Raw genomic sequence first — 27,208 nt, forward strand, 5'->3', positions numbered from 1 at the left:
ATAGCTACATTAAATTGGGTTATTTAACTCTGTCAATTATCTTCATATTAGCTTATTTTGTTAAGTCAAAACAAAAATAAGACATCTCATCAAATGTTTAATGAAGCAGATAAATATCAATTAAGCATACAACCTTGAATATAAAAGTGCTTACCTATGATAAACATGTTATCAGAATTCCTTCATTGTGTTAGAGCCTAGGATACCCTTAAGCTGACTATTTTGCTTTGTATAGCATTTTAAAAAACTGAAGATTGAATCTGGATTAAAAAATAGCCAGTCAGCCCATCAAATTAATTTCCAGTTAGTTTATAACTGCTGGAGTTTAGAGATCCCTCATGCTTTTAATAGAGAGCAGAAAGAGGCCATTCGGCCCATCGAGTCTGCACCGACAACAATCCCACCCTATCCCCGTAACCCCACATATTTACCCTGCTAATCCCTCCAATCTCAGCATCCCGGGACACTAAGGGGCAATTTAGCATGGCCAATGCACCTAACCCGCACATCTTTTGTTTCTGGTATCCCAACTGGTAAGTTATTCTAAACAGCTGGAGTAAGGATCAGTTAAAGATGCATTTGTGAGCTTTTTACCTCAGGAGGGAACCCGGTTAAAATTTAGTGAATGTTCGAGACAAGCTCCAATCACAGAACGCGTTACAAAATATAATAAAACAAGACATTAGCTTTTCAAAGATCAATTCACTTTTCATTCTGTTGTTCAGACCTTGTGGGCTTCCTTAATTAGCTGGTCACAGTAATCCAGCCAAGATAGGAAAGAGATGAGGGCACGCTTTCCTGGAAAAGCTGTGGCATCTTCTTTATGGCTATAAGAATCTAAACTGTAATACAGAAAGTAAAAACAAGAATTAATTTGTAAAATCTGTGTGCAATGTCAAGATATTTAACAGAACTTAACTTTTAAAGGATAGCGCCTTGCTACATTATAATCAGTGAATACGCCAAGTTAGACAATGTGCCATTCTGATTGTATTTGTTGTGTAACCCTCGACCCAATGCCAACACGTATAGCAAAAGCAAGAGAAATAAAGCTGAGCATTTGAGGGGTTCACAAGAGGTTGAATTTCATGGAACCCCTACAATGCAGAAGGAGACCATTTGGCCCATCCAGCCTGCACCGATAACAATCTCATCCAGACCCTATCCCTGCAACCCCACGTATTTACCCTGCTAGTCCCCTGACACTAAGAGGGCAATCTATCAGGGTCAATCAACCTGACCAAACACATCTCTGGATTGTGGGAAAAAACTGGAGCACCCTGGAGGAAACCCACGCAGACATGGGGAGAATGTGCAAACTCCACATGGACAGTGACCCAAGCTGGGAATCGAACCCGGGTCCCTGGCGCTGTGAGGCAGCAGTGCTAACCACTGTGCCACCATGCTGCCCCTTTACTAGCACAGTAAGACCATCGCAAAAAGTTAATTGCTTGGAGAAAACCAGTTACACCTGATTAAAATACAAAAGCTGACAGCGCAGCTGTTTTTGATTAATAAAGGAGTAGAAGAGAAGCTTAGCAATTCATGATCCATCATACAGAAGGACAAATTCAATGAGGCACTGAACGGTAGTCCAGAATTCACAGCCAAAACCAGATTAATGACAAAAAAAATCAAGGTACAAGTGGAGGAAAGTGCACCTTGCACCTCATTAAATATATAAATGACTAATCAGGAAATGTGCCCCAAGTTTCCAGCTCAAAAGAATTTTAACTCCACATGCTCCACATTCACCACAAGGCACAGTCTGATGCTTTTTTTGAAATGGCAAACTATTCAGTGAATAGTTTCATTTTTAGTTCATACTACGAGTTGAAACAGGAACTGCCTGTCAAAGGGCATCTCAACATGGACAACCTTCCACCAAGTGTCAGTCTTCAGGCAAAATGTGAGGTAGAATAACACTTCGATCACAAACGCACATTAGAGAAAAACTATATATTTCCTACTATAGAATTTCAGTAGATATTAAAAGGACACATGCTATTCCAGACATTTTGTTATTGTTTTCTAAAATTTCACCTTCTGACATTAATTCGCCTAACGTCATGTTGTAGCACAAGGTTTGAGATAAAATGGAGAATCAGAGGCTCTGAGCAGCTGGGCAAGGAAAATGAACTGAGATTATTCATAGCCAATCCAACATTTCAAAGACTGCTTCCTATTAAGTGCCATGCAGGGTATTACACACCATAATGTCTATTGCAGCAGTAAATCGTTGAAATAAAATGGAAAATTGAAACTGAAATAATTGTACACATTAATTAATTTCAGTTAATTTTAAATAAAATTGAGTCTGTGAAAAATATTGAGCGTATACCTTAACATTAAATCCCATGTCAATTTTAACTATTCCTTAACATAAAGGGTTGACACCTTAGCTGCATTTACACTGTTACTACAATACTACAATCAGTGGTCAGTAGTTATAGTATTTGACCTATTTGGGAAGTCTACCATTGCAGTGCCAGGCTCAAGTTGCAATTCAGCTACCTCGGTGATAACTCTACACTTGTTGGTTACACATATCCATACAGCTACTCTTCTTGAAGTTTAAATTCAAGTGTTTAGGAGGTTCCAGTCAGCAGTATTGACAGAAAACAAACAACTCTTATAACTGAAGTGATTGAAGGTATTCCTAAGCACTTTGTCATCCCAGTACAGACAAAAAGAAAATACAAACTTTAAAGCTATATTTTCAAAAGTAGTCTCCGAAAGCTGTGTATGATGACTCATTTGACTTGGCAGTATTCATCTCCAGACAGCCCCGAAACTCAAAACAAATATCTAATTAAAATATGGACAATCACAGCGACTTGCAAAATTGACATATCCTTTTGTTAAGGATGCACTGTCAACAGAAAAGACTATAACATAACACCTGGCTTGTCCTTCTGCTTCCCTATGGGCAATAGAGACATCAAAAATCAATGGGTATTAGACGAATACGACACAGATCTCATAGATGTTTCATTGTATTGTGATGGCTCCTCATCCCAAATACACATACTTTGGCTGTCTGAAACTCGCAGGGTCAAAAAGCCACAAAATGGAATGTTTACTGACCTAACACAGCAACTTATTGGAAAAGAACTTTGCACTTGTAACAAGTCACATGGTAAGACAGCCATACTCGTCACCTGCTTTTAAAATATGACAACAAGAAGCTTTTCTGACATAGATACCATCAGAAGCACCATCTAAGCCATCAAACCAGCAACAAGACATCTATGCAGCCAAGATAATATACAGCTAAAGAACAAAGAACAGTACAGCACAGGAAACAGGCCCTTTGGCCCTCCAAGCCTGTGCCGCTCCTTGGTCCAACTAGACCAATCGTTTGTATCCCTCCATTCCCAGGCTGCTCATGTGACTATCCAGGTAAGTCTTAAACGATGTCAGCGTGCCTGCCTCCACCAACCTACTTGGCAGCGCATTCCAGGCCCCCACCATCCTCTGTGTCAAAAACATCCCTCTAATATCTGAGTTATACTTCGCCCTTCTCACCTTGAGCCCGTGACCCCTCGTGAACGTCACTTCTGATCTGGGAAAAAGCTTCCCACCGTTCACCCTATCTATCCCCTTCATAATCTTGTACACCTCTATTAGATCTCCCCTCATTCTCTGTCTTTCCAGGGAGAACAACCCCAGTTTACCCAATCTCTCCTCATAGCTAAGACCCTCCATACCAGGCAACATCCTGGTAAACCTTCTCTGCACTCTCTCTAACGCCTCCACGTCCTTCTGGTAGTGCGGCGACCAGAACTGGACGCAGTACTCCAAATGTGGCCTAACCAGCGTTCTATACAGCTGCATCATCAGACTCCAGCTTTTATACTCTATACCCCGTCCTATAAAGGCAAGCATACCATATGCCTTCTTCACCACCTTCTCCACCTGTGTTGCCACCTTCAAGGATTTGTGGACTTGCACACCTAGGTCCCTCTGTGTTTCTATACTCCTGATGACTCTGCCATTTATTGTATAACTCCTCCCTACATTATTTCTTCCAAAATGCATCACTTCGCATTTATCCGGATTAAACTCCATCTGCCACCTCTCCGCCCAATTTTCCAGCCTATCTATATCCTGCTGTATTGCCCGACAATGCTCTTCGCTATCCGCAAGTCCAGCCATCTTCGTGTCATCTGCAAACTTGCTGATTACACCAGTTACACCTTCTTCCAAATCATTTATATATATCACAAATAGCAGAGGTCCCAGTACAGAGCCCTGCGGAACACCACTGGTCACAGACCTCCAGCCGGAAAAAGACCCTTCGACCACTACCCTCTGTCTCCTATGGCCAAGCCAGTTCTCCACCCATCTAGCCACTTCTCCTTGTATCCCATGAGCCTTAACCTTCTTAACCAACCTGCCATGTGGGACTTTGTCAAATGCCTTACTGAAATCCATAGGCAACATCCACGGCCCTTCCTTCATCAACCTTTTTTGTTGTTTCCTCAAAAAACTCCACCAAATTTGTAAGGCACGACCTCCCTCTTACAAAACCATGCTGTCTGTCACTAATGAGATTGTTCCGTTCTAAATGCACATACATCCTGTCTCTAAGAATCCTCTCCAACAACTTCCCTACCACGGATGTCAAGCTCACCGGCCTATAATTTCCTGGGTTATCCCTGCTACCCTTCTTAAACAACGGGACCACATTCGCTATCCTCCAATCCTCAGGGACCTCACTCGTGTCCAAAGAAGTGACAAATATTTCCGTCAGAGGCCCAGCAATTTCATCTCTCGTCTCCCTGAGCAGTCGAGGATAGATGCCATCCAAGTGGCATACCCTGAAAGTGGGAGACGGACTCTTTTCCCCAACTTATCCACCCCCCCGACAGTTCAACTACAAGCAGCCTCGCATCTTACTGAGAATCCTCTGCATTTACAAGATTGCCACTCCAGCTGGAGCATAAATTAATGTAAAAACAGGCCTGTTACAAAAACTGTAATAATTTTAGATTGTAATTATATTGTTTTTTCTACATCGGTATCCAACCTTTCTGTGTGAGAGATGGCACGTATGTACTAATAATCTTTATTTTTAACTTCACAAAAGCTTGCTCCTGGAAACATTTAAACTGAGATAAACCACTCTGAGGCTAAGAAAACATACTCACCTCACACATTAAAAGATTTCGATCATGGACAATACTGAAACAGACAAATTCTGTCTGTGCCAGCTTGTTACAACATGACTGATACTCCATGCAATTTGATACTACCTACTGCACTGCTTCTCTCCAGTCAGATTCTAAGCATTGTTCAGTAAACTACAACTTTAGCAGCACAAGGTAAAAACTGCCCTCTAATGGCAATGATCTTGTCATATAAACATGCTTTTGGCTACAAGTGATTAGCAGGAGATATGGGACAACGGTTCAAAATAACATGTCCTTCTCACTGAGTGGATGCAGCATTGGCTGGGTATTAATACCTTGTACTGTAGCCAGAATTGCAATTGCTAATCTTTAAGTGTGAAACAACATTCAACATATATTTTTTAAAAACCCATTTGATCACATTTAGTTTTACTTCAATCATACATTTAGCTCGAAGGTAAGGAAACGTTTTAAAAATTATATTTACAGAGAAACCATGTCAAAATTTGATTAATGGAAATTAATGCTTCTTTCCTCACCAGCAGCCTACCGGCCCCAAATATTTCATAATTTTAATTACTGGAGGACATCAGTACCCTCTCTAGTGTAATCAAATTGCCATATACCACTATTTGATTCACAAGTACAATACAGTGAGAGAACGAGGGTCACTTCTTGTCTCGCGCATAGCCTCCCTATAATTGTAGCAGATTTTAAATAGTTAAAGAAACATAGCCACATTTCCATTTAGCAGACAAACCTACTTTTAAGGATAATTATTGCAAACTGTCTGAATATATTTGTTCAGTACTGCTTGCACTCACCAATACAAGCTTCTTTGTAAATATGTCCCTTAAAAAAAACATTCAAGATATAATAATTTTTTACTTACCCCCAGTTAACTGACTCCAAAGATTCGATATCCATAGGATCTATCGACTGTGGGAGCGCTCTATAAAGCGTGCCCAGTCTTTCTGTAAGCAATTGGCATAGAGAAGTGTTGTCAGTCAGGCACTTTGCAGCTGCTGGCTCTGGTAAACTAACCAGCAGCATTAGACCTTCAGATGCTTTAACAACAATTCGACCATCCTGAAATACAGACAGAAAACTGGTTGGTTCTACAGATAAAGAGAATACAAGTTCATAGCATAATTCAGTTCATTTTCTGAAATGGGTCATTCATGCATCTCTAAAGTAAACCAAACCTTACATCAAACTGTTCTGAACACTTTCCACATTTGCATCAAATATTTTTATTGCATGCTTTCAAGAATGCAGCAAAAACTACACTAGTTACAAGGTTAAGTAAAAGGTTCCTTCCAGCGTCAGCCTTCTAAGTGGATTTTAGTAGATTTTTGAAAACAGGTGAATGCAAATTAACATGTTTATAAAACATTAAACTTGAATGTTTAAGGAAGTAAATATGAAAATAACTATTGTTATTTTTCTAAACTAAAACTGTCTTCCACCTGATCGTAAATTAATTGTTCATTTTTCTCATTAGAATACCAAGACGGGTGCTGCTGTTTCGTATACTGTATTTAGATATGTGTCTCAATTTGTTCCAAAAGTACCACCATAAAAATCTGATCCTGAACGAGTCAATAAATTATACAATTGCAGCATCAAATGAAAGTGGTCTGCATGCACATTTACAAGTACACCTACCGGACTTTTACTGAGGTTTATTAATGAATTCACCAGGTTGTAATCTTGGTTTTGACAGAGATCAGAGGACTTTGCAGTGACTGCTTGTGGGGAAAGAGTCATGGTATCTAATGATGCAGATAGATCAGTTCTGTGATGAGATGACTCGCTACTGCTGTCTAATGGGCTGATCACAGCTCTACAGGTAGCATTGCAAAGTCCTGGACTTGTGTTTGTTTCAGAAGGTTGGGCTTGTTCAGTTTCTGATGATAAGTCTTCAGACACAACTGTTTTGTCTGGAACATCTACTTCTGTTTTCTGTGAGCTGGCGCCTCCTGTAACTCTCGGAGATTTGTTCTAGAAAAGGAAAACATTTGGTTTATAGTGTAAAGCTAAAGAAAAATCTAAGCTGCCCAGGAGAGTAATTAAGGTTCTGGTTCGTTGAATTAATAATATACGCACAAAACACTGATCTGTTCGAGCAAGCTCTTAAGAAGGATGAAGATTAATGGAACCACTCTCAGCCTGAAATTATAGTTTCCATCAACTTACCTACAGCCACATTAAAAGGAGAAGATGTAGAAAGCTTTTTGAGTATGCTGGTCTATTTTCATCAATAATACCTGTTACCTTGCTTCAAAACTTTACCATTTCACTTAACTCTTCCATTATAATTTACAATTAACTGTTAAGATTTATTTCTTTGGGTTTTTAAAAAATGTGTGTCACTGGCAAGCCCAGTGTTCACTGTCCATTCCTAATTCCCCTTAAGTTGATTGTCAGCTGCTTTCTGAACCCCTGCAGTCCATGTGGTTATAGATATATCCACATTGCTGTTAGGGAATTTCAGGATTTTGACTCAGTGATAGTGAAGGAATGGCAATATAATTTCAAGTCAGGATGGTGTGTGACTTGGATGTGGACTTGCAGGTGTGGTGTTCCTATGCATCGGTTGCACAGCCTTCAAGGTGATAGAGGTTGCAAGTTTGGAAGCTGCCGGCAAGCTGTCACAAAACATCTTGTAGATGGTCCTCACTGTTGCCAATATGTGCCAGTGGTAGAGGGAAGGAATATTTAAAGTGGCGGATGGGGCATTACTCAAGTTGCTTTGCCCTGGATGGTATCAAGTTTCTTGAGTGTTATCAGAGCTTCACACTCCGAGACAAGGGCAGAGTATTTCACCACATCCTGACTTGAGCCTTGCAGATAGTGGACAGGCTTTGGGGAGTCAGAGTGAGTTACTCACTGCAGAATTCCCAGCCCCTGACTTCCGCTTGTTGCCATGGTATTTGTTTGGCTGATTTTTTTTTTTCATAGAAACCCTACAGTGCAGAAGGAGGCCATTCGGCCCATCGAGTCTGCACCGACCACAATCCCACCCAGGCCCTACCCCCACATATTTTACCCGCTAATCCCTCTAACCTACGCATCCCAGGACTCTAAGGGGCAATTTTGTAACCTGGCCAATCAACCTAACCCGCACATCTTTGGACTGTGGGAGGAAACCGGAGCACCCGGAGGAAACCCACGCAGACACGAAGAGAATGTGCAAACTCCACACAGACAGTGACCTGAGCCTGGAATCGAACCCGGGACCCTGGAGCTGTGAAGCAACAGTGCTAACCACTGTGCTACCGTGCCGCCCTTTGTTAAGTTTCTGACCAATGGTACCCCCCCGCCCTTCAAGATGTGGATAGTGGGGGATTCAGCAATAGTAATGCCATTGAATGTCAAGGTAGGATGGTTAGATTCTCTACTGTCGGAGATGGTTATTGCCTGGCACTTGTGTGGCACAAATGTTACTTGCCACTTAGCAGCCAAGCCTGAATATTGTCCCGGTCCTACTACAAACAAGGACTGCTTCATTATCTGAGGAGTTGCAAATGGCGCCAAACATTGTGTAATCCTCAGCAAATATCCCCACTTCTGTTGGAGGGAAGACCTTTGATGAAGCAGCTAAAGATGGATAGGGGTGCAGGACACAAAAGTGTATTTGCTTCGATCTGGGCAAAAGCAAAATTATTCAGGAATGTTAACGAATCAGCTAAACAGTGGGAACTGTTGGAGGTTTATCCTTCTGAAATTAAATTATCGTGTGAGTAAAACTGTTAATTGTGCTCTTTTACTGTGCCTAACCATAGTCCACATACATACTGATGAGGAAGTCATGCAGTTATTGTAACCTGACTGCTCATGTGTATTCTGTTGGAGTCCAGGTCATGATACTTGCTCACAGAACAATTTGGTTTTAGAATAGAATGATGTTGGAAAAATCTCATTATTTTACCAAAAAAGTCAAAATATAGTGCTGAATAAACACTGGTTAGCACAAATCCAGTTGTGATTTGAAATTCAGTTTCAGTTAGGTTTAGAACCATGACATATTATTCTACAAAGGTCTCCACATCTTCCATTTTAGGTTAGATAAGTAAATTATTTCAACATTCCCGATCCTAAAATTAAACAGGTGTTTAAACAGATGAACCTGGCATCGTGAACATGTCCAGGCTAGCCTTTACACCCCCCCACCCCCCCTTCCCCACATTGCAGGTTGACTAGCCCCCGGGCAAGTTGACAGCCTGCTACCCCACCTCCCCTCCGCCGATGTCCACCTCGATCACTGACCTCCCTCCCTCTGCCCACAATCCCTATAAAGAGTGGCAGTGGGATCCCCCCACCGTTCTCCATCCCCAATAGGCCCCACCCCTTGGTACTCCCTGATGCCCCGTGAGCAGTGTCACATGGCCTTGGGCACTGCTGGGGGCCAGGCTGGCGCTGCCAAAGTGGCAATGCCCAGGGGGCACCCCTCCTTACCCCCAACCCTCTGGGGGCCCTCGATTGCTCCCCACCCCTCACCCCAGTTAGGTCGGGCCACTAGCTCCCCGCTATCAACAGGGAGCTAGCGATAATCCCTCTAATGGGAGCAATTGTAAACCCGCTGGAGTGAAACACTCCTGGTCGGGAGCGGGAAGATGCTGGCGGGCCTGGAGATTTCAGCCTCAGGCCCGCTAATGAAATTTAAAATATATTCAAAGCAGCATCTACAAAATTATGCAGCTCTGCGGCGATTTCTGGCGCGGAGCTGACAGTGCCAGAAATCTGGCTGCCAGAGACTTGTGGAGGCCGTGGCACCCCATGAGGAGCCCGCGAAATGGCCTCCGCTGGAGTCTCCCGGCCTGCAGCGGGCTGGGAGAATCACCCTCACTATTTAGTATATTTTAATTTTGAAAGGCTCTTATATGCAAAACATCTTGCGAACAGAGTATAGTGAAATAATTTTTTAAAGCAATTCTTTAAAAAGACATATATTCTTCACTGATTTTAACAGTTGATTGACAGATTTTGTTGAGTAAATTTCAGGATTAGTAAATATTAGTTCTGTTATAAATAAGTACTGAAGAATCAATACAAGCTCATCTATCAGAGATGGGATCAAACTATGACCCAAAACAAAGTCATGACATTTTGCAGCAAGTGACTTTGGTTTTACTTAAACTATGGGTGGAATTCTCCCATCTGGGGACGAAGTCCTGTGGCAGGGCAGGGACGTGGGTGTTCCCCAGTGCAGAGACCAGCAGGAAACTATGCCACAGCTTCTGGCCCTGACTTGATCTAATTAAGCAAGTGGCCATATTCCATGGCAAGGCAAGCCCTGATGACACATAATCCACCATCGTATCCAGGCGCCATATTGAAAAGGCGGCAGCATCACTGATCCACCATTGAAGGAAGAAGATGTACATCCTGCAAATAAAGATGGATCTCCAGGAACATTCTGTCACTGTAAGTTGGATCTCCTCAATGACAAATCTGAAAGATCAGCCTGTAGATGCTCCCCTGACCCACTGCTGTGGTGTTTCAGGATCCAGGGTTGCTGGTGGCCTCCATCCTGAACTCTAGAGGCAGCCACAGGCATTGTTTAACTGAATTCCAACATCTGCATGCAACTTGTTCCAGACGTGCTTTGGACCGATGTGAATTCCCGCTGATGTGGTGGAGAATTGAGCATGGGTGGAAGATTCCAGTGGGGCCTTAATCTGCATCCCATTAGAGGGATGAAAAATCAATTTCAAGCGGACCTCCAGCGGGTTTCCTGATTTGACATGGTGGGTATCAGCAGAAGATACGATGGGGAATTCACACCCGCGTGAAACTAATACTTTGCACTCAACATTGATCTTGTAGTGTAACATGTCATATGTATAAAATAGAAACCAATTCTAAATGCAATCACGATAAATTCTGCAAATTTGATTTCAGTGGTTTGAAAACTCTCTGAAGAGCACGGATTATATAAATGGATGAAAGGTTCATTAAGCACAAGCTGTCATCGGAAAAACCACAATGTTTAATTTGTTTAAAGCATGAAATTTTCAGATACCAAGTTGGGCATTGCAAAGAAGAATCTTTTCGGTTTCAGGCCAATTTAAAATAAACATTTTACACAATAAGTATTTGGAAAACTATGTTGTTCTATTCTGAAAAATAAAATCTAATCTGCATGGTTTCCTCCTCAGCAAACAATAATACTGCTCTGATTTTTAGGCAAGTTTGATCAAATGTAAATATAAATTAGTACCAACTGGGTGCAAAAACCTTTATGTCCTATCATCTCTCTGGAGTTCTACCTACAACCAAGAAAACCTCTGCACAACAATCAATTTGTACAGTAATACTACAATGTGGGTTGTTGAGAAGTAGATTTTTACATAGATATGCATTAGTTTGCCATCAATTATGAACTTAAGAATCCAATCTTACACAGGACAATAATTTACCTGCACTTCACCCACTCTGATTGTATACTTAATATGCCACCTATGGTTTTGTCTCCACATTGGGAACAAAAAAAAAACAGGTTAGGTGAATGCTTTGTCAAACACCTTCATCCCTCACAACTTCACTTTCTTTTCCCACTTCCACAATGATTTATTTCCATTCTATCCTAATGCAGTGTGACGCAAGGTCAGGGAACAATGGTTAGCACTGCTGTCTCACAGCGCCAGGGACCCGGGTTCGATTCCCATCTCTTGGGTCACTGCCTGTGTGGAGTTTACACATTCTCTGCATGTCTTTCCTCCGGGTGCTCTGGTTTCCTCCCACAGCCCAAAGATGAGCGGGTTAGGTGGATTGGCCATGGTAAATTGCCCCTTAGTCTGAGAGGGATTAGCTTGGGTAAATGCATGGGGTTATGGGGATAGGGCCTAGGTGGGATTGTGGTCGGTGCAGGCTCCTTCTGCACTGTAGGATTCTATGACTCTATGAGTACCTCATCTATCTATTAGGCAGTAGTTTATGTGATTTCCCTTAAATTCTTCAACTACTTCCTGTGGTAACGAGTTCCACAGTCTAACCGCTCTTTGGGTTTCTAAGTTTCTCCTAAATTCCCTATTGGATTTATCAATAACTATCTTAAACCTTATTGGATGATAAATTAGGGCGAATGCAGGAAACCAGGATGGAAGAAGTGAATCAGGTTAACTGCAGAAATAGATGGGAATTTTGCTTATGCTTTGTGTTGACACTGAGTGTGCTGTAACTATGTGAAAGTTGAACATAACGTAGCTTTGGAACATAATATTTTGAAATAGCTAATCAATGTTTGGGAATGTTCAAACTGGTGATATTTTATAACCAAGTACCTGCTGTGCGGGAAATACTTTTGAAAAACCCTGGGATTGGAGGACATGCAAATGCTATTGGTTCCGCAATCTCAGCTGCTATCCGACAGGGATAGAATATGCTGGGTGAAAAGTAACCGATGTTTAACAGTGCTGGATACAAGGACCTCAAAAGGGCATCATCACTTTAGACAAGTGTTATAAAGTTCATTGGAAAGCTGATTAGTAAAAAGAATTACAGAACTGACACATATCAATAATAAGAAAAGGTACACAGGGAGAAAATCTGCGCGCCAATGTAGAGCTACATTAAACTTTCCATAACAGAAAGAAGCACAGCTTCCAGAACAAAGATGTGTTCTGTCAGTAAGGAAGTCCTCTCGCAGTAATGTTAGATAGCATTCTCTTACTGTTGTGATCATGCTGTGGCTTGGCCAGTACTCAACGTCTGTCATAAATAAAAATTAAATAGTTTTTAAACAACCATATACTTTTATATCTAACGTATACTGTCTAATTTGACAAGCTTGAATAAACATTATAGTTAGAGGCATGGCACACATCATTTGCTGAGTTGTTTTTATATTTCCCTGGCTTGCTTGGCTACTTCAGAAAGCATTAGGAGTGCAGCATATGGTATAGATCATGTAGGACAAACTAGGTAGGGATAGCAGATTCTTCTTCTATTGGAAAGGTATCAGTGAACCAATTGGATTTTCATGAACAATAATTTTCATGTTAGCCAATAAATAACCAAAATTGGTTGAATTCTGTTACATCAATATAGTACTATATCCTATTTAAAACGATGGCCCAAAAAAACCAACAACAATCTAGCTGCATATTTAATAGGAAAGGTGGAGTAAGATGGTTTTAATAGTTAATAGCAACTTCCTCACATACGTATTAAAATATATAACCTAATGAGAAACGGAGGAGGCATCAGGCACAATTTTTCCATTTAAGTCTTTTTCTGGTCAATAATGCCATCACATCAGTTATTCAAAACTCAAGAAACACAAAAAGTAACAAAAGGAACACCCAAGAACTAGACAGAAGTTTCACAGGTTTATGAAAACGGTTATAACATGGTATACAAACCTCTAGAAAAAAGTTGACCAAATAGGGATCTTGTTTCAATTTTGCACAGACTATGCAGAGAAATTGTATTTCCTCATTTTCTGTTGGGGCAGCAAGAACTTCACCACAGAGTCGAATTAATTTCTGTAAAAAGAAATATGTAGCAGGAAAGTGGAATCTTAAAAAAAACCTTTGTTTCAAATAAAAAATATTTTGTACATTTGCACTAAATGAGCAGGTACTGATTCATATGGACGAGGAAGAACCTAGGCTCAATCTCTGAAATATTCTTAGCCAATTTCAGTCAGTATGGTATAAAACATAGCAGTTTGCCAAACTGAAAATGCCACTAGTTAACTCATTTATCATAACATTGGTTTATGCCAGGGTAATAGAAAATGGGCTTTTGTTTCTGTATTTTTCTCCTTTTTCCACAATAGCCCAATCTTTAATCCAATAATTCATGCTGATATACAACTCAAGTGCCAGCAGCCTTGGGTGCATTGATGAAGGAACCAGTCCCCATGCATAAGTGTGATAGCCAAGACTAACACTGTTTAGTAGGCCCAGGTGGACTGCTGCCCATTTTCTGGTACTCCTCCCAAGGAGATATTCTTCACATGCAAGTTTAGATTGCTGGGGATTCCACAATAGACTTTGGACCAGTACGCAACTGACATCTTCAAAAATATACCTTGCAGAATGGGTCACTGCATTGCAAAAAGGATCCATTTTTCCTGCCTAGTCTGGAACACTATTACTAAATTCATACAATTGCTAGACAGATACTGAACACCTAGCTCTTCATAGATTAAGTCCAAGCTTGGGCCTTCCTTATTTGTATGGCTTAGCTCTACACTGGACAAAGCAATGACCCACCAAGCTAAGGGCAACAAGGGCAACTCCTTTGCAAGATAAGGGAGTTTGAAGAATCATGTTTTCAGTTCTGGAGTAACTGCCAAATGTTCCTTAAGTTTTATTTTATAATATTCTGCACTCAAACTAGACCTGCTGCTAGTTCACCTGTTTACAACACAGAAAGCACGCATTTGTACAATTCCAAAAATATTTAGCACATCACTGTGGCAGAATGTCTGCACCTGTCACTTTTAGATGCTGCAGCGAGATCATACCTGGACGGGTCTATGGACATTTATGTGTGGCAGCAGAGGTTGTTTGATCCTTCCTAGTAATTTTGTATAGAAAATCAGGACCTGTTGCTTCATTCCTGGTGGGCACTACAAACCACACAGAAGAAAATAACAACGGAAAATTAAACTCAGGTTAAGAAAATAAAATTCAACAAATGATTCAAATTTCTTAATATAAGCACCTGCTTGGTTACGGTATATAATACACACATTGGTTATGGTGCACAATACACACATGGTTCACTGGAATGACACTGATTTTGTTTCATCAAAACTTGGGACAATGGCATAATTATGGTTTTACAATACTGAGCCAACATTTTCTTGAAAAAAACTCAACATCAGCCTAGTTCTTTCTGCTCATTAACCTCAGGACTTCTCTGACAGTCATAGTTTTGGAATTCTGCATGTATTTTTTTAATTCATTCGTGGACTGTGAATGTTGTTGGCAGGGCCAGCATTTATTGCCCACCCCTAATTGCCCCTGAACTAAGTTGCTTGCTGGGCCATTTCAGAGGGCATTTAAGAGTCTGTGGGTCTGGAGTTACATGTAGGACAGCAGATTTCTGACCCTAAAAGGACATTGGGGAACCAGATGGGTTTTTACGACAATTGACAACGATTTCATGGTCATCATTAGGCGTTTCATTTCAGATTTTTATTAAATTCAAATTTCACCATATGCTATGGTGGGATTTGACCTGGCTTTCTGGATTACTGGTCCAGCTCATGTATATGTGAAAATTAAATAGCTTGGGGAGAAAATATATTACATTTATTAAACAAAACAACTTTGAGGGCTAAATTAAAATCATTCCTCAGTAAAAATAACATTTCAGTGCTGTTTAAATTAGTCATATTATCATAAATTCAAACATACAAAGTAATAATTTGCAATAACGATGAACAGATACAAGAAATTTAAAGGCCATTTGCACATACAACATTTTTAGCAGCATCACTTGAACATTGACCAGGGTTCACCGAGCCGGCTAGCCCCTGGCAAGAATCCTGACTGACTGCTGAATCCAATGTATCCAACCTCATGGCAATGCTTATAAACCACTGAGACTTTTACTGACAAGTTGAATATTTTATGAAGTGTAATTTCCTCTTTTCTAACCACAGTGTTTACAAAGCGCTCAAGATACATTTAACTGTGAAGAGAAAGAAAAACAAACACGGCTCTTTGCTCCTGGGTAAATAACCCATGCCTGTCAATCAAACTACTTCAAAGAATGCAGCCATCAGATGTTAACCTTTCAGGGGTACTCTCCTCCCTCCCCCCAGTGAAACTGAACGGCAAAGCACTTCAAAGGAGTTTAACAGCAGTTGTTGGCTATGAGAGAAAGCATGGGGATCTCCCAGGAAATTCTGACCGGTCATTTCTATAAGAACACTTTAAAGAGGGCTTTTAACACCTGGGCCAATCCCTATTGTGGAATGGAGTGCTGCAGTGATTTTGAAGGTTTCCAGGTGTCCTAGGGGCATGGATGTCAAAGTGACCAGGAAACTTCAAAGGTTTTAGAGGACATAGGCCATAATGAATATCTTGTCCCAGAGTGGTGTCTGAATTTACCGTCCTGAAACTGAACATCATCTTTCCCAGGGCAACTAGGTCAAGAGCAGCCATTCAACCACTATCCTGGGGCAAAGTCCTAAGGTCAAGCCCTTTCCCCAGTCCAAGGCCACCCAAGCCCCCATCCCCCCCCTCCCCCCAGTCCCTTGGGGGAACCCTCTCTCAGCAGCCTGGCAGTGGCAGAGGTCCCATGGGCACACCGCTTATCTCCTTGCCCCCAACCCCCTCAGAGTACAAGGCACTAGGTCAAAGTGTCACTGCTAGGGTGCCAGTGGGCAGTACAAGGTTGGCACTAGGGGTCCTGGGGGGGCATCTGGGAGTGTCTCTCTCGTGGGTGGTGTTGAGACCTCTGTATGGGGGTGCATGGTGACCCATTCTTTAAGTTGTTGAGGGTTGGATGGGGAGGGGGAATGCACTTCTGTGCTGAGTGGTTGGGAGTGCTCCCCTTGCCAGCGGGTGTCACCATGTCCATTATGGAGGAGGGGGGCTGTCAGCACTGAGATCAGGGCGCAATTTACAAATGCCATCTGATCTCTAAAAGGCCAGGCTGAAGGGCATATTTTGTGGCTTACATATATTTAATTAGTTAAGGTGGCTGAATCCCACCTGACAGGTGCTGCTAATGCCAGCGGGACCACTTAAGAGTGCAAATGGGAGGATTGCACCCATTGTTTTTATTTTAGATTCATAGTTTGCGCTCATTAATAAAGTAACTAATCTGAAGGTTACATACTAGTCATTTTATTGATCAGTCATTTCATCAATCCTTACAATCTAATTGAGTAGAAAGAAATCCTCACTTAACGTCAACCCATAAAGTGTTGTTTTATGTTAACATTGCTCTCCAATATCCTGCATTTCCACTGCGTTGCTACTGTATGCATTAACATTACTTGTACATCTGAACTCATACATCTGGACATTCCTGCATTACTCCCATGTTGAGCTTCCAAGAGCTGCATCTCGGATGAAGTGGGGAGCAGGCAATCTTGGGAGTGGGTCCAAGCCTCAGACAGACTAGGAGCAGCCAAGACTTTTATTTGTGCTAGACCCCATGTTGCAATGGTGTCCAATGGTCTCTTTAAAGACTATTGGGTAAACACTCCATTGCTTTCTATAAATGGGTAGAGTGGGTGCAGGGGCCATTTGTATATCAACATTGTGATCAGGTGAACTGGGCAAAACAGCAGTTATTGCCCAATACTATCTTGGTTGTCTTGAATTGTTGTGGCATTATTCATTAATCTTTCCCATTAAATTCATTCATGATGAACCAATTAAAAGCCAGTGACAATGAAGTGCTTTCTACCGCTAAATTACAACAGTAAGCTGTCAACAAGGCGGGATGCAAATCAGATTGGATGAGCTAAACACCAAGGACGTTTCAGAGTTACTTGTCTCCCATAGAGGTATTGATTAAAGAAATGGAACAACTGAGGGCTGCAGAGGAGGAGGAGGAGGGCTGAGCAGGAACAGCCAGCCAATGCAAGTAACTCAAAATCAATGCCTTGAAAAAGCTTGCAGAGGCAATAGCCATCTTGATGAAGACCCTGACAGGGAACATAGTTCAAAGTGAACTGAAGTATTAACAAAGCAGCTATAGAGAGCTCCACAGAGAAAAGAAAACATCTAAGTGCAGTTGTCAGTGGAAAAAATCTTTAAAAGCCCCAGTGCAAAGAACCTTTCAAAGAAAGAGTCCTACTAATAGCCCTCAAAAAACCCCTACTCACCTCTAGTAAAACCCAACTCTATCTGTACTCATCCATTCCCCTAAATGAAACAAAGCTTTGCAACTTGGTGAGTGCCCAAACTTTGTTTTCTCACAGTAGGATAAATTTATTGTTGATATTTTCTATTTTTCTTAACTTCATAATTGTAATGTATATGTTTACGTAGAAATGTATATTCCAAAAGCTTTCCCCCAGGACCGTAATCCCTGTTTATAACATTGAAGCTATGGGAAATGATGCACTCCATAATATTACATTTTCCAGGAACCCATTCATGATGTTAAGCAAAGACTTCCTGTGTAGAATACATGTACTTTAACTAAAGGAAACAAGGGCTCTGTTTTTCAGTTCTTTCGATCACTGGTATGAGTTTGGTTTTATGATACTTGCGCATCTTATTTTCACAATGCTCCCCATTAGGAATCTGATGTTGTTTTGCAAATTTTATTTGTTTCATAATGTCAATATATTTTTATTTATGCTGCGGATATAATTTATTTTCAAAACTGCCAGCATGAATACTATGTTGAAAGAAATATCAGACATGAACTCAAAAGTATTTTAAATAGATTTTAAATAGATTTGAATACAGATACATCTACACCTGCTGCTTTAAACCTGTGGTATTCGTAGAAGAGCAAGGGAGTTTTGGCATCCTGGTCAACAGATATCCCTCAAATCAGAGTCTCTAAAAACTAATAAACATGTCATTTATTTCATGTTCTTGGAATTTTGCTATGCTCAAATTGGCTGCCAACGTTTGATTACAGGATTGACTGCATTTAAGCAGTTCGCGGCCTTGAAGCTTGTTAAGGCATTCTGCTCTCTCCATCTGTCCTGCCATCTTCATTAATCTATGGACATATACATCCAGGTCCCTCTGCTCCTGCACCCCTTTTAGAATTTTTTCTCTTATTTTATATTGTCTCCCCATTATATTCTTACCAAAATGCAACACATCACACTTCTTCACATTGAACTTCATCTGCCCATTCCACCAACTTGTCTATGTCCTTTTAAAGAATAGTATCATGGAATATTTTACACCACAACAGGAATCCAGCTTGGTTACCACCCAAATACTTCCTCCCTCTTAGTGGGTGTTTTTAACACCAAAATGCGCGTTCAATTCTGGTGGTTAGATACCATAAGCTTCTGAAAGTGCTCATCTATTTTAATTTAGGTGTTATCTTGGACAAATAAAACAGCAAATTAAATGTTGAATTGTTTAGAAAGTAACTTATGTAACAAACTACTATGACTAATCTGTCTTTACAGCGTCCTGAGTGAAATTTAAGTTACATTTATAAGAGAAGCGCAGATATTGGGAAGGTCTACTCATAATCTACATTTTCACTTTTAGTTGTTACGCAGTTGTTTGATCAATGGTCTTCCAAAAGTTTTTGAAAACTGCCATATCATTCAGCATGATTGAAAAAAAAGGAACAATACGGCATCAATGTTGAAAACATACATCAGCTTTTCCCAATGTGTACAGAGTCTCCAAAATCTTGTGATGCAGTAAGTACTCCATGCATGGCCCTGTCTCCCCAGATTCCCTTTCATGTTCCTCCTGAACCAAAATATCCAGCATCTGATCCAGGTGTGATGGGATGCTTGTATCTGTTACTGGAGCTTTATCATCTGTGAAAAAAACATAACAGCTCATGTTTTCCAGTTCACATGTTCCCATGATTATTTTTCAAGATGAACATCTAATCAAATAGCAAACACATTCAAACAAGAGAAATTAAGCTTTAATAATGCTTGGCGTCCTTTGATATAGACTTCTTCAATCTTATATCCAACAGGGGATAGGAAGTGAGAATAGGGGAAAGTCACAGAAATAATAGTGACTTGTTGAAGTCACTATTAGACACTCGAGCCCAGTGATCACCTCCTACCTCTTGTGTCATGCATGAACCATGGCTCCATATGAGATCCACATTCTCTTATGAATTAATAATTGGAAATACTTATCAAATAAAATTATATATAGCAAAAATTAAACAAATGCCCACATGTTCAAAATGAGAGCTACGCACAATGGCAAAGAAAAACAACCCTTGGTACAAGAGGACAAACTACACTCAAAGAATGAGGATTCTGGAACAACTGATCCAATTCTCCTCCTCCGTTTATCTGGCGACTATGCCAAGATAGTACTGAAAATAAGAAAAGGGGGACAAAGTGTAAATTATTTGATGCTGGAAAAAATGATGCATCAAAATTGCATTAACTCTGAATACCAAGCTTAGGGAAAGATATTTAGTAAAACCTATTAAATTTTGTCACATTTGGCCATTTTATAAATTTAGTTTTAAGGACAAAATGACACTTTGAACTTAAAAATGTTGACTTGCTAGATTCTCACACATGGTGAGTACAAGTATAATCATCCAGTGATACTTGTAGCAGCAGGCACCTAAAACATTAATTGCCAAATTAAAACAAACATTTGGCAGAACCTGAAATAATGTTACAGTTCCAAATCACAACCACACAACTTAACATGCATTTAACTTCTAAAAGATGCAAAGATAAAAAATAGTTTTGATCAACAGTCCCACGGGCAAAACCCAAGGACAGGACATGAAAAACATGATGGCGAGTGCAAATATATATTGGGGCACTTCCAGGTATAAAGTGCAGCACAGTGAACAAATGGAAATCATTGCCAAAAATGCTTTGTAATTCACAATTAGATTTTTATTTTTTTTATATTCTTTCATGGGACCTGGGTGTTGTTGCCCATTCCAAATTGCCCTTGAATGGAGTGGCTTACTAGGCTATTTCCGAGGACAATGAAGAGTCAACCACATTGCTGTGAATCTGGAGGCACATGCAAGTAGGGATGGAAGATGTTCTTCTTAAAAGGACATTAGTGAACCAACTGGGTTTTTAATGACAATCGATGGTAGTTGAGATTTGTTATTGACCTGGCTGGGCCTCTGTACTACTGGTCCATGACATTACCATTATGCCCATAATTTTACCCGTCTCCCCATAATTTTGACAGTAACTTCATTGCAGTGTTAATGTAAGCCTACTTGTGACTAATAAATAAACTTTAATAATAGCACCAACAATTTCGAAAACTAGTCAGGATGGACCTCTAAAGAATTGAACTAAGGCATATTAGAAAATTAAAGCAATAAATTTAATAAATTAAAGGCGCATTTAAATCCCATTTATCCCATTTGACATTTGCACCCCTGTGACAAGTTTAAAAGCTGAGTAAGAGCAGTTGGTAACAACTCTGCAGCCAAGGAGGTGAATTTAGTTATAAAGTCCTACAGCACGGAAAGAAGCCCTGCAGCCCATCATATCCATGCCGGCCATCAAGCAACTATTCATTCTAATCCCATTTTCCAGCACTTGGCCCATAGCCTTGTATGCTATGGCATTTCAAATGCTCATCTAAATACTTCTTAAATGTTGAGGGTTCCTGCCTCTCCCACCCTTACAGGCAGTGAGTTCCAGATTCCCACCACTCTCTGGGTGAAAAACATTTTCCTCAAATTCCCTCTAAATCTCCTGCCCCTTACTTTAAATCTAAGCACCTGGTTATTGATTCCTTTACTAAGGGGAAAAGTTCCTTACTATCCACCCTAGCTATTCCCCTCGTGATTTTCGACGCCTCAATCAGGTCCCCTTCAGCCTTCTCTGCTCCAAGGGAAAAAACCCCAGCCTATCCAATCTCTCTTCATACCTGAAACACTCCAGCCCAGGCAACATCCTGGTGAATTTTCTCTGCACATTCTCTAGTGCAATCCCTTCCTTCTTATAATGTGGTGACCAGAACCGCACAAGGTACTCCAGCTGTGGCCTAACCAGCATTTTAACTAATTCCTAGATGGAAATGGAGCCAAGAAAAAGCTAAAACTTTGGTTACAATACGCTAACCCGAACACAATGTTAGTTACATCAAGTGACTTGGCATGACAAAAAAAATCATGTTGCAAGATTAAAATTGTAAAAATTATGGACAGTTGAAGAAATCTACCTGCCTCCTCTCCACAAGGTGTTGGTCAGTTCATAGAAATCATAAAAACCCTGCAGTGCAGAAGGAGGCCATTCGGCCCATCATGTCTGCACCGACAACAATCCCACCCAGGCCCTATCTCCGTAATCCCACCTATTTACCCCGCTAACCCTCTAACCTATGCATCCCAAGACACTAAGGAGCAATTTAGCATGGCCAATTTACCTAACCTGCACATCTTTGGACTGTGGGAGGAGCACCTGGAGGAAACTCACGCAGACACGAGGAGAATGTGCAAACTCCACACAGACAGTGACCCAAGCTGGGAATCGAACCCGGGTCCCTGGAGCTGTGAGACAGCAGTGCTCACCACAGTGCCACCGTGCCACCCTTGTTCCGGCACTTGAATTTCAATTACCTTTGTTGTGCCTCTCTTCAGTGAACAAATGCTACAGGAAATTTCCAGCTGGTTGTTGCATTAGCTGCTCCTGCAGTCAGCAAGTAACCTGCTCTGCTCACTGTCTTTTTATGCTTTCATGGGATGTGGTCATTGCTGGGAAGGCCTGTATTTGTTGCCCATCCCTAATTACCCGTGAACTGAGTAGTTTCCTCGGCCATTTCAGAGAGAGTTAACCAGATTGCTGTGGGTCAAGTCACATGTAGGCCAGACCAGGTAAGAATGACAGATTTCCTTCTCTCAAGAATATTAGTAAACAAGATAAGGTTTTTTTTTAATAGCAATCAACGATAGTTGTGTACAATTTTGGTCTCCTTACTCGAGAAAGGATATACTGGCACTGGAAGGGGTGCAGAGGAGATTCACTCGATTGATTCCGGAGTTGAGGGGGTTGGCTTATGAGGAGAGACTGAGTAGACTGGGGCTATACTCATTGGAATTCAGAAGAATGAGGGGAGATCTTATAAAAACATATAAGATTATGAAATGAATAGATAAGATAGAAGCAGGGAAGTTGTTTCCACTGGCGGGTGAAACTAGAACTAGAGGGCATGGCCTCAAAATAAGGGGGAGCAGACTGAGTTGAGGAGGAACTTCTTCACCCAAAGGGTTGTGAATCTGCGGAATTCCCTGCTCAATGAAGCAGTTCAGGCTACCTCATTGAATGTTTTTAAGGCAAAGATAGATACATTTTTGAACAGTAAAGGAATTAAGGGTAATGGTGGGCGGCGGGTAAGTGGAGTCGAGTCCACGGAAAGGTCAGCCATGATCTTATTGAATGGCAGAGCAGGCTCAAGGGGCCAGTTGGCCTATTCCTGCTCCTAGTTCTTATGTTCTTATAGTTGTCATGGTCACCATTACTCTGACTAATTTTCTATTCCAGATTTGTTAACTGAATTTAAATTCCACCTGCCTCTGTGGGGGGATTTGAACCCAGGCCCCCAGAATAGGCGTCTGAACCGCTGGATCACTAATCCAATAACACTGTTCAACCAGCACTGGTTAAAATCAGAGATTGGCCAAAGTGCTGTTGGGGAAAGTGGACCTGGCTGCTTGACAACTGTTGAGATCTTAAAGACTCGACACACTCTTACTCACTATCATCGGAATTCAAATTCGGCTTTTAAATAGCTCCTGTGAGTTGAGCACTTGCTGCCTGTGAAATTAGCTGCTGCAGTAATCAATCACAGATTCCCTTCAACATTGTGTGGATAGAGTAGGAGTACTTCAATAATACTTTGGATCAAAACTAAAAATAGAAACTGAACAGGAAATTTCTGCGGCAAGGCCATGGAACTTCATGCCTCCACTAATTTTCCTCATTAATTATTGATTCTGTTGGGAATCTAGCTAGGAGTTTTTTTTTGCACTGCAATACATCAACATTTTGCTGTCATAGGATAAAACAAACCAATTAAACAAATATAATGTAAAGACCCTTACCTGATGTGTCGATGTAATAATGGGTAATGGCCTTCCAATGAAATACAAAGTCTTCTTGCAGTGGAAGGGAAGGTGCCAACTATAAAATACAAAATGGAAATAACAACAGCAGGTTAGACCTATTGAGATGCAAAGCTTTGAGCAATACTCCAAGTATTTCACTAAATGACAGCCTCATTTCTGAATCATCTATCATAGCTTTAGAATAATATTCTTTTTGAAGAAATTTATACAATATTTAGCGGTGACAGTGACATTATAATACCAAAAGCCAGGTCTCTGGCTTATAATATTAAAGCTGAGTTAAAAACAACTTTTTCTTTCTATCCCTTATAAGTTTTAAATTTATTTATTAGTGTCACAAATATGCTTACATTAACACTGCAATGAAGTTACTGTGAAAAACCCCTAGTCGCCACACTCCGGCACCTGTTTGGGTCCACGGAGGGAGAATTTAGCACGGCTAAATGCACCTAACCAACACATCTTTCGGATTGTGGAAGGAAACCGGAGCACCCAGACGAAACCCACGCAGACACAGGGAAAACGTGCAGGCTCCGCACAGTGAGCCAAGCCAGGAATCGAACCCAGGTCCCTGGCCCTGATAGGCAGCAGTGCTTAATCACTGTGCCCCCCTACTATTATTCTCTTCATCCCATATTTCTATCCCTCTCTTTATTTTGCTTTCTACCTTCCTAGTGACCGTGCGATGATTCTTCAATATGTCTGGTTAAAGCGATACGCCATTGCTTGACCTGTTCATGCAGTTTCCAGAACCCCCATAGAGAACACCAAGTCATATCGAATTGCAAAATTCAGACCACTGAGGCACTTTTTTTAATGAAATTATGAAAAGAACACAGAGGATATTCACTAAAATTACCAGAGACGGAAGATTGAAAAAAAACTGGAGTTTTTTCCAGTAGGTCAGAGAAGGTTAAAAGAAAACCGGATAGTGTTCAAAAAATTCTGAAATACACTGATAAGCTGAACTTCCACCAATTAGCACGTTTCTAACAAGAGGAATCAATACCAAAGAACAGGAGAGCTTAAGAGATATTATCTTGGACATTGGGTTGTTAGGACTTCAAATGCCTTCTCGGAAACAACCTGGAAGCAGAATCAATAATAAGTTTTAAAGGGAACTAGATAAATATTGGATTTTGTTTTCAAGGCATGGGTAATGGCAGAGGAATGGATTATGTGGATCACTGTTTCAAGAGCCGGTGCAGGCATAATGCGCCAGATAGCATTGTTCTTTGTCATAAAAGTGTGAAAAGGTCAGCAATCTTTACTTAAGAAAACTCTGGCACTAATTTATTTGTGGATGCCATTGTATCAATGAATGGAAATATCCCAACATTATGGAGTAAGAATGTCATAAATGCAACTGTCAGTGACTTCAGCCTACTGCACACATGCAAACAGTAATATAAAGACTATTTGGAATAATATTTCTCAACTTCAGAAATGCTTTATTTAAGAAATTTTCACTGCTAACCTTCAGCAATCGTCATCTGGGAACAAGGGGTCAATTTCACAAATATGCCTATGGCACCTATTTTTAGCCTTTTTACTGACCCAAATGTTGTTATAACAGGATGTAACTGCCTAGCCACCATTAAGACAATGGTGATTAGAAATTCTGCCCACAGCTAAACATCAGGAAATTATCCTTAGTGGCTTCCATCAGTTCATAGGTACATTTGTCCTTGAATCCAGTTATCTTCCTGGCTGTGACCTCAGGCCAGGATATAACTTTTTTTCAGCCAGCACAGACACAATGGGCCAAATGGTCAGCTTCTGTGCTAAAAATCTTCTATGCCAAAAATATTCCATGTTGGTATGTAGGTTTCACAATTTCCTTCCATTGTACATTGTTGCATTTGCACTCTGCACATTTACATCCAATACACTCCTTGTTCATCACTCATTTTCAGTCATTACACCCTCCCTTAACATTACCACTTAAGGAGTTCAGACGCAATTACATCTGGCCCCTATTTCCAATTAGAAGACTGCTTTAAAAATGGGGATGTGTTTAGGTACCAGAACTTTTTTTTTTAAATGACTGAACCCTGACTTTGTGTTTCACAATTTCCTATTTATAAGACCTGTCCTCTGTGTGCAGCAACATATACAACCGAGTGAGTAGCAGCCTTAAGCTACAGATTGGCACACTTACTTTGGATTACTCAAATTAAAAAGTAATGTTTGAAAACAACCATACCAATTAGATTGTGCAAGTCTGTTCACAGCATGCTTAGATATCACTGGCAAGCAAGCAAAAATACAGGGACAACCGCAAAGGTATCAGGCATTAAACTTGGGCGGCACGGTAGTACAGTGGTTAGCACTGCTGCCTCACAGCACCAGGGGCCCGGGTTCGATTCCTGGGTTGGGTCACTGTCTTGTGTGGAGTTTTCACGTTCTCCTTGGGTTTCCTCCGGGTGCTCTAGGTCCAAAGATATGCGGGTTAGGTGGATTGGCCACACTAAATTGCCTCGTAGTGTCAGGGGGACCAGCTAGAATAAATGCATGGGGTTATGGGGATAGGGCCTGGGGGTGGGGGTGGGGGTGGGGGTGGGGGAGGGGGGGGGGGGATTGTGGTCGGTGCAGACTCGATGGGCCCCCTCCTTCTGCACTGTAGGGTTCTATGATTCTAAACTGAATATAACTTTACACAATTAAAAATGTATGTCCTTTTCAAACATAGGTTATATTTTCACTGTCCCAATAGTTTTAGTGGTCAGGATCACTAAACTCACCAACTTGCAAAATGGTACCTGCAGGAGGGTAGCACTAGTTGCACTTCAAAGTACATGTATCTTCAAAAACAGCGATTTTTCAAGAGGGCCTGAGACTATCTTTCCTCATTTAATGTGTTTTACTCACATACGTGAGACAGTGATTCCCATGATTTGCATATGATATTAATATGTGCAAAAGTAGCACCCTATCATTTATTTCGAAACAGGAAATAATGGCTCCCTTAACATTGTACTTTGGTAAAAATGACTGCCATCACTCCTCTGACAGTTTTATGCATTAAGGCATTAGCTAACTTTCTCCCTTTTTCCTCTCCTGAACATGCTCGCATGCATCAGTACAGGTCCACAGGCTCCTGAAAGTGGCTAACCATTTGTTTTGGTTCAGGGCCAAGCAATGAGAATATTTTAATATCTTCCCCAAGTAGTCACTTTTTCATACAAGCGTCTAGATTGTGGCTATTCAACCACAGGGAGTGTCACAGCCATGTGACTTTGCTACAGGCCATACTTTCTAGCAGGAGGAATTGTACAGCCATCAGGAGCAAAAACAATGGTTGATTTTTCACCCAGGAATGCTAAGCTAGTTGTAACATTCTTACCATCACCCTG

The 27,208-nt window shown here is 40.9% G+C and overlaps 1 protein-coding gene across 1 annotated transcript in view; it reads right to left on the minus strand.

Annotated features, from left to right (window-relative positions):
- fhip2a (FHF complex subunit HOOK interacting protein 2) overlaps window positions 1-27,208 on the minus strand; it is a 67,325-nt gene that overhangs the window by 21,423 nt on the left and 18,694 nt on the right. Inside the window, exons 2-8 of the mRNA XM_078223254.1 lie at window positions 23,829-23,907; window positions 19,418-19,587; window positions 14,617-14,721; window positions 13,505-13,627; window positions 6,804-7,139; window positions 6,028-6,224; window positions 728-842 (exon numbers count right to left, since the gene is read on the minus strand). Coding sequence (XP_078079380.1) covers window positions 728-842; window positions 6,028-6,224; window positions 6,804-7,139; window positions 13,505-13,627; window positions 14,617-14,721; window positions 19,418-19,587; window positions 23,829-23,907 — 1,125 coding nt within the window. The remainder of the gene's footprint in view (window positions 1-727; window positions 843-6,027; window positions 6,225-6,803; window positions 7,140-13,504; window positions 13,628-14,616; window positions 14,722-19,417; window positions 19,588-23,828; window positions 23,908-27,208) is intronic.

Source organism: Mustelus asterias, chromosome 11 (assembly GCF_964213995.1).
Source record: "Mustelus asterias chromosome 11, sMusAst1.hap1.1, whole genome shotgun sequence".
NCBI lineage: Eukaryota > Metazoa > Chordata > Chondrichthyes > Carcharhiniformes > Triakidae > Mustelus > Mustelus asterias.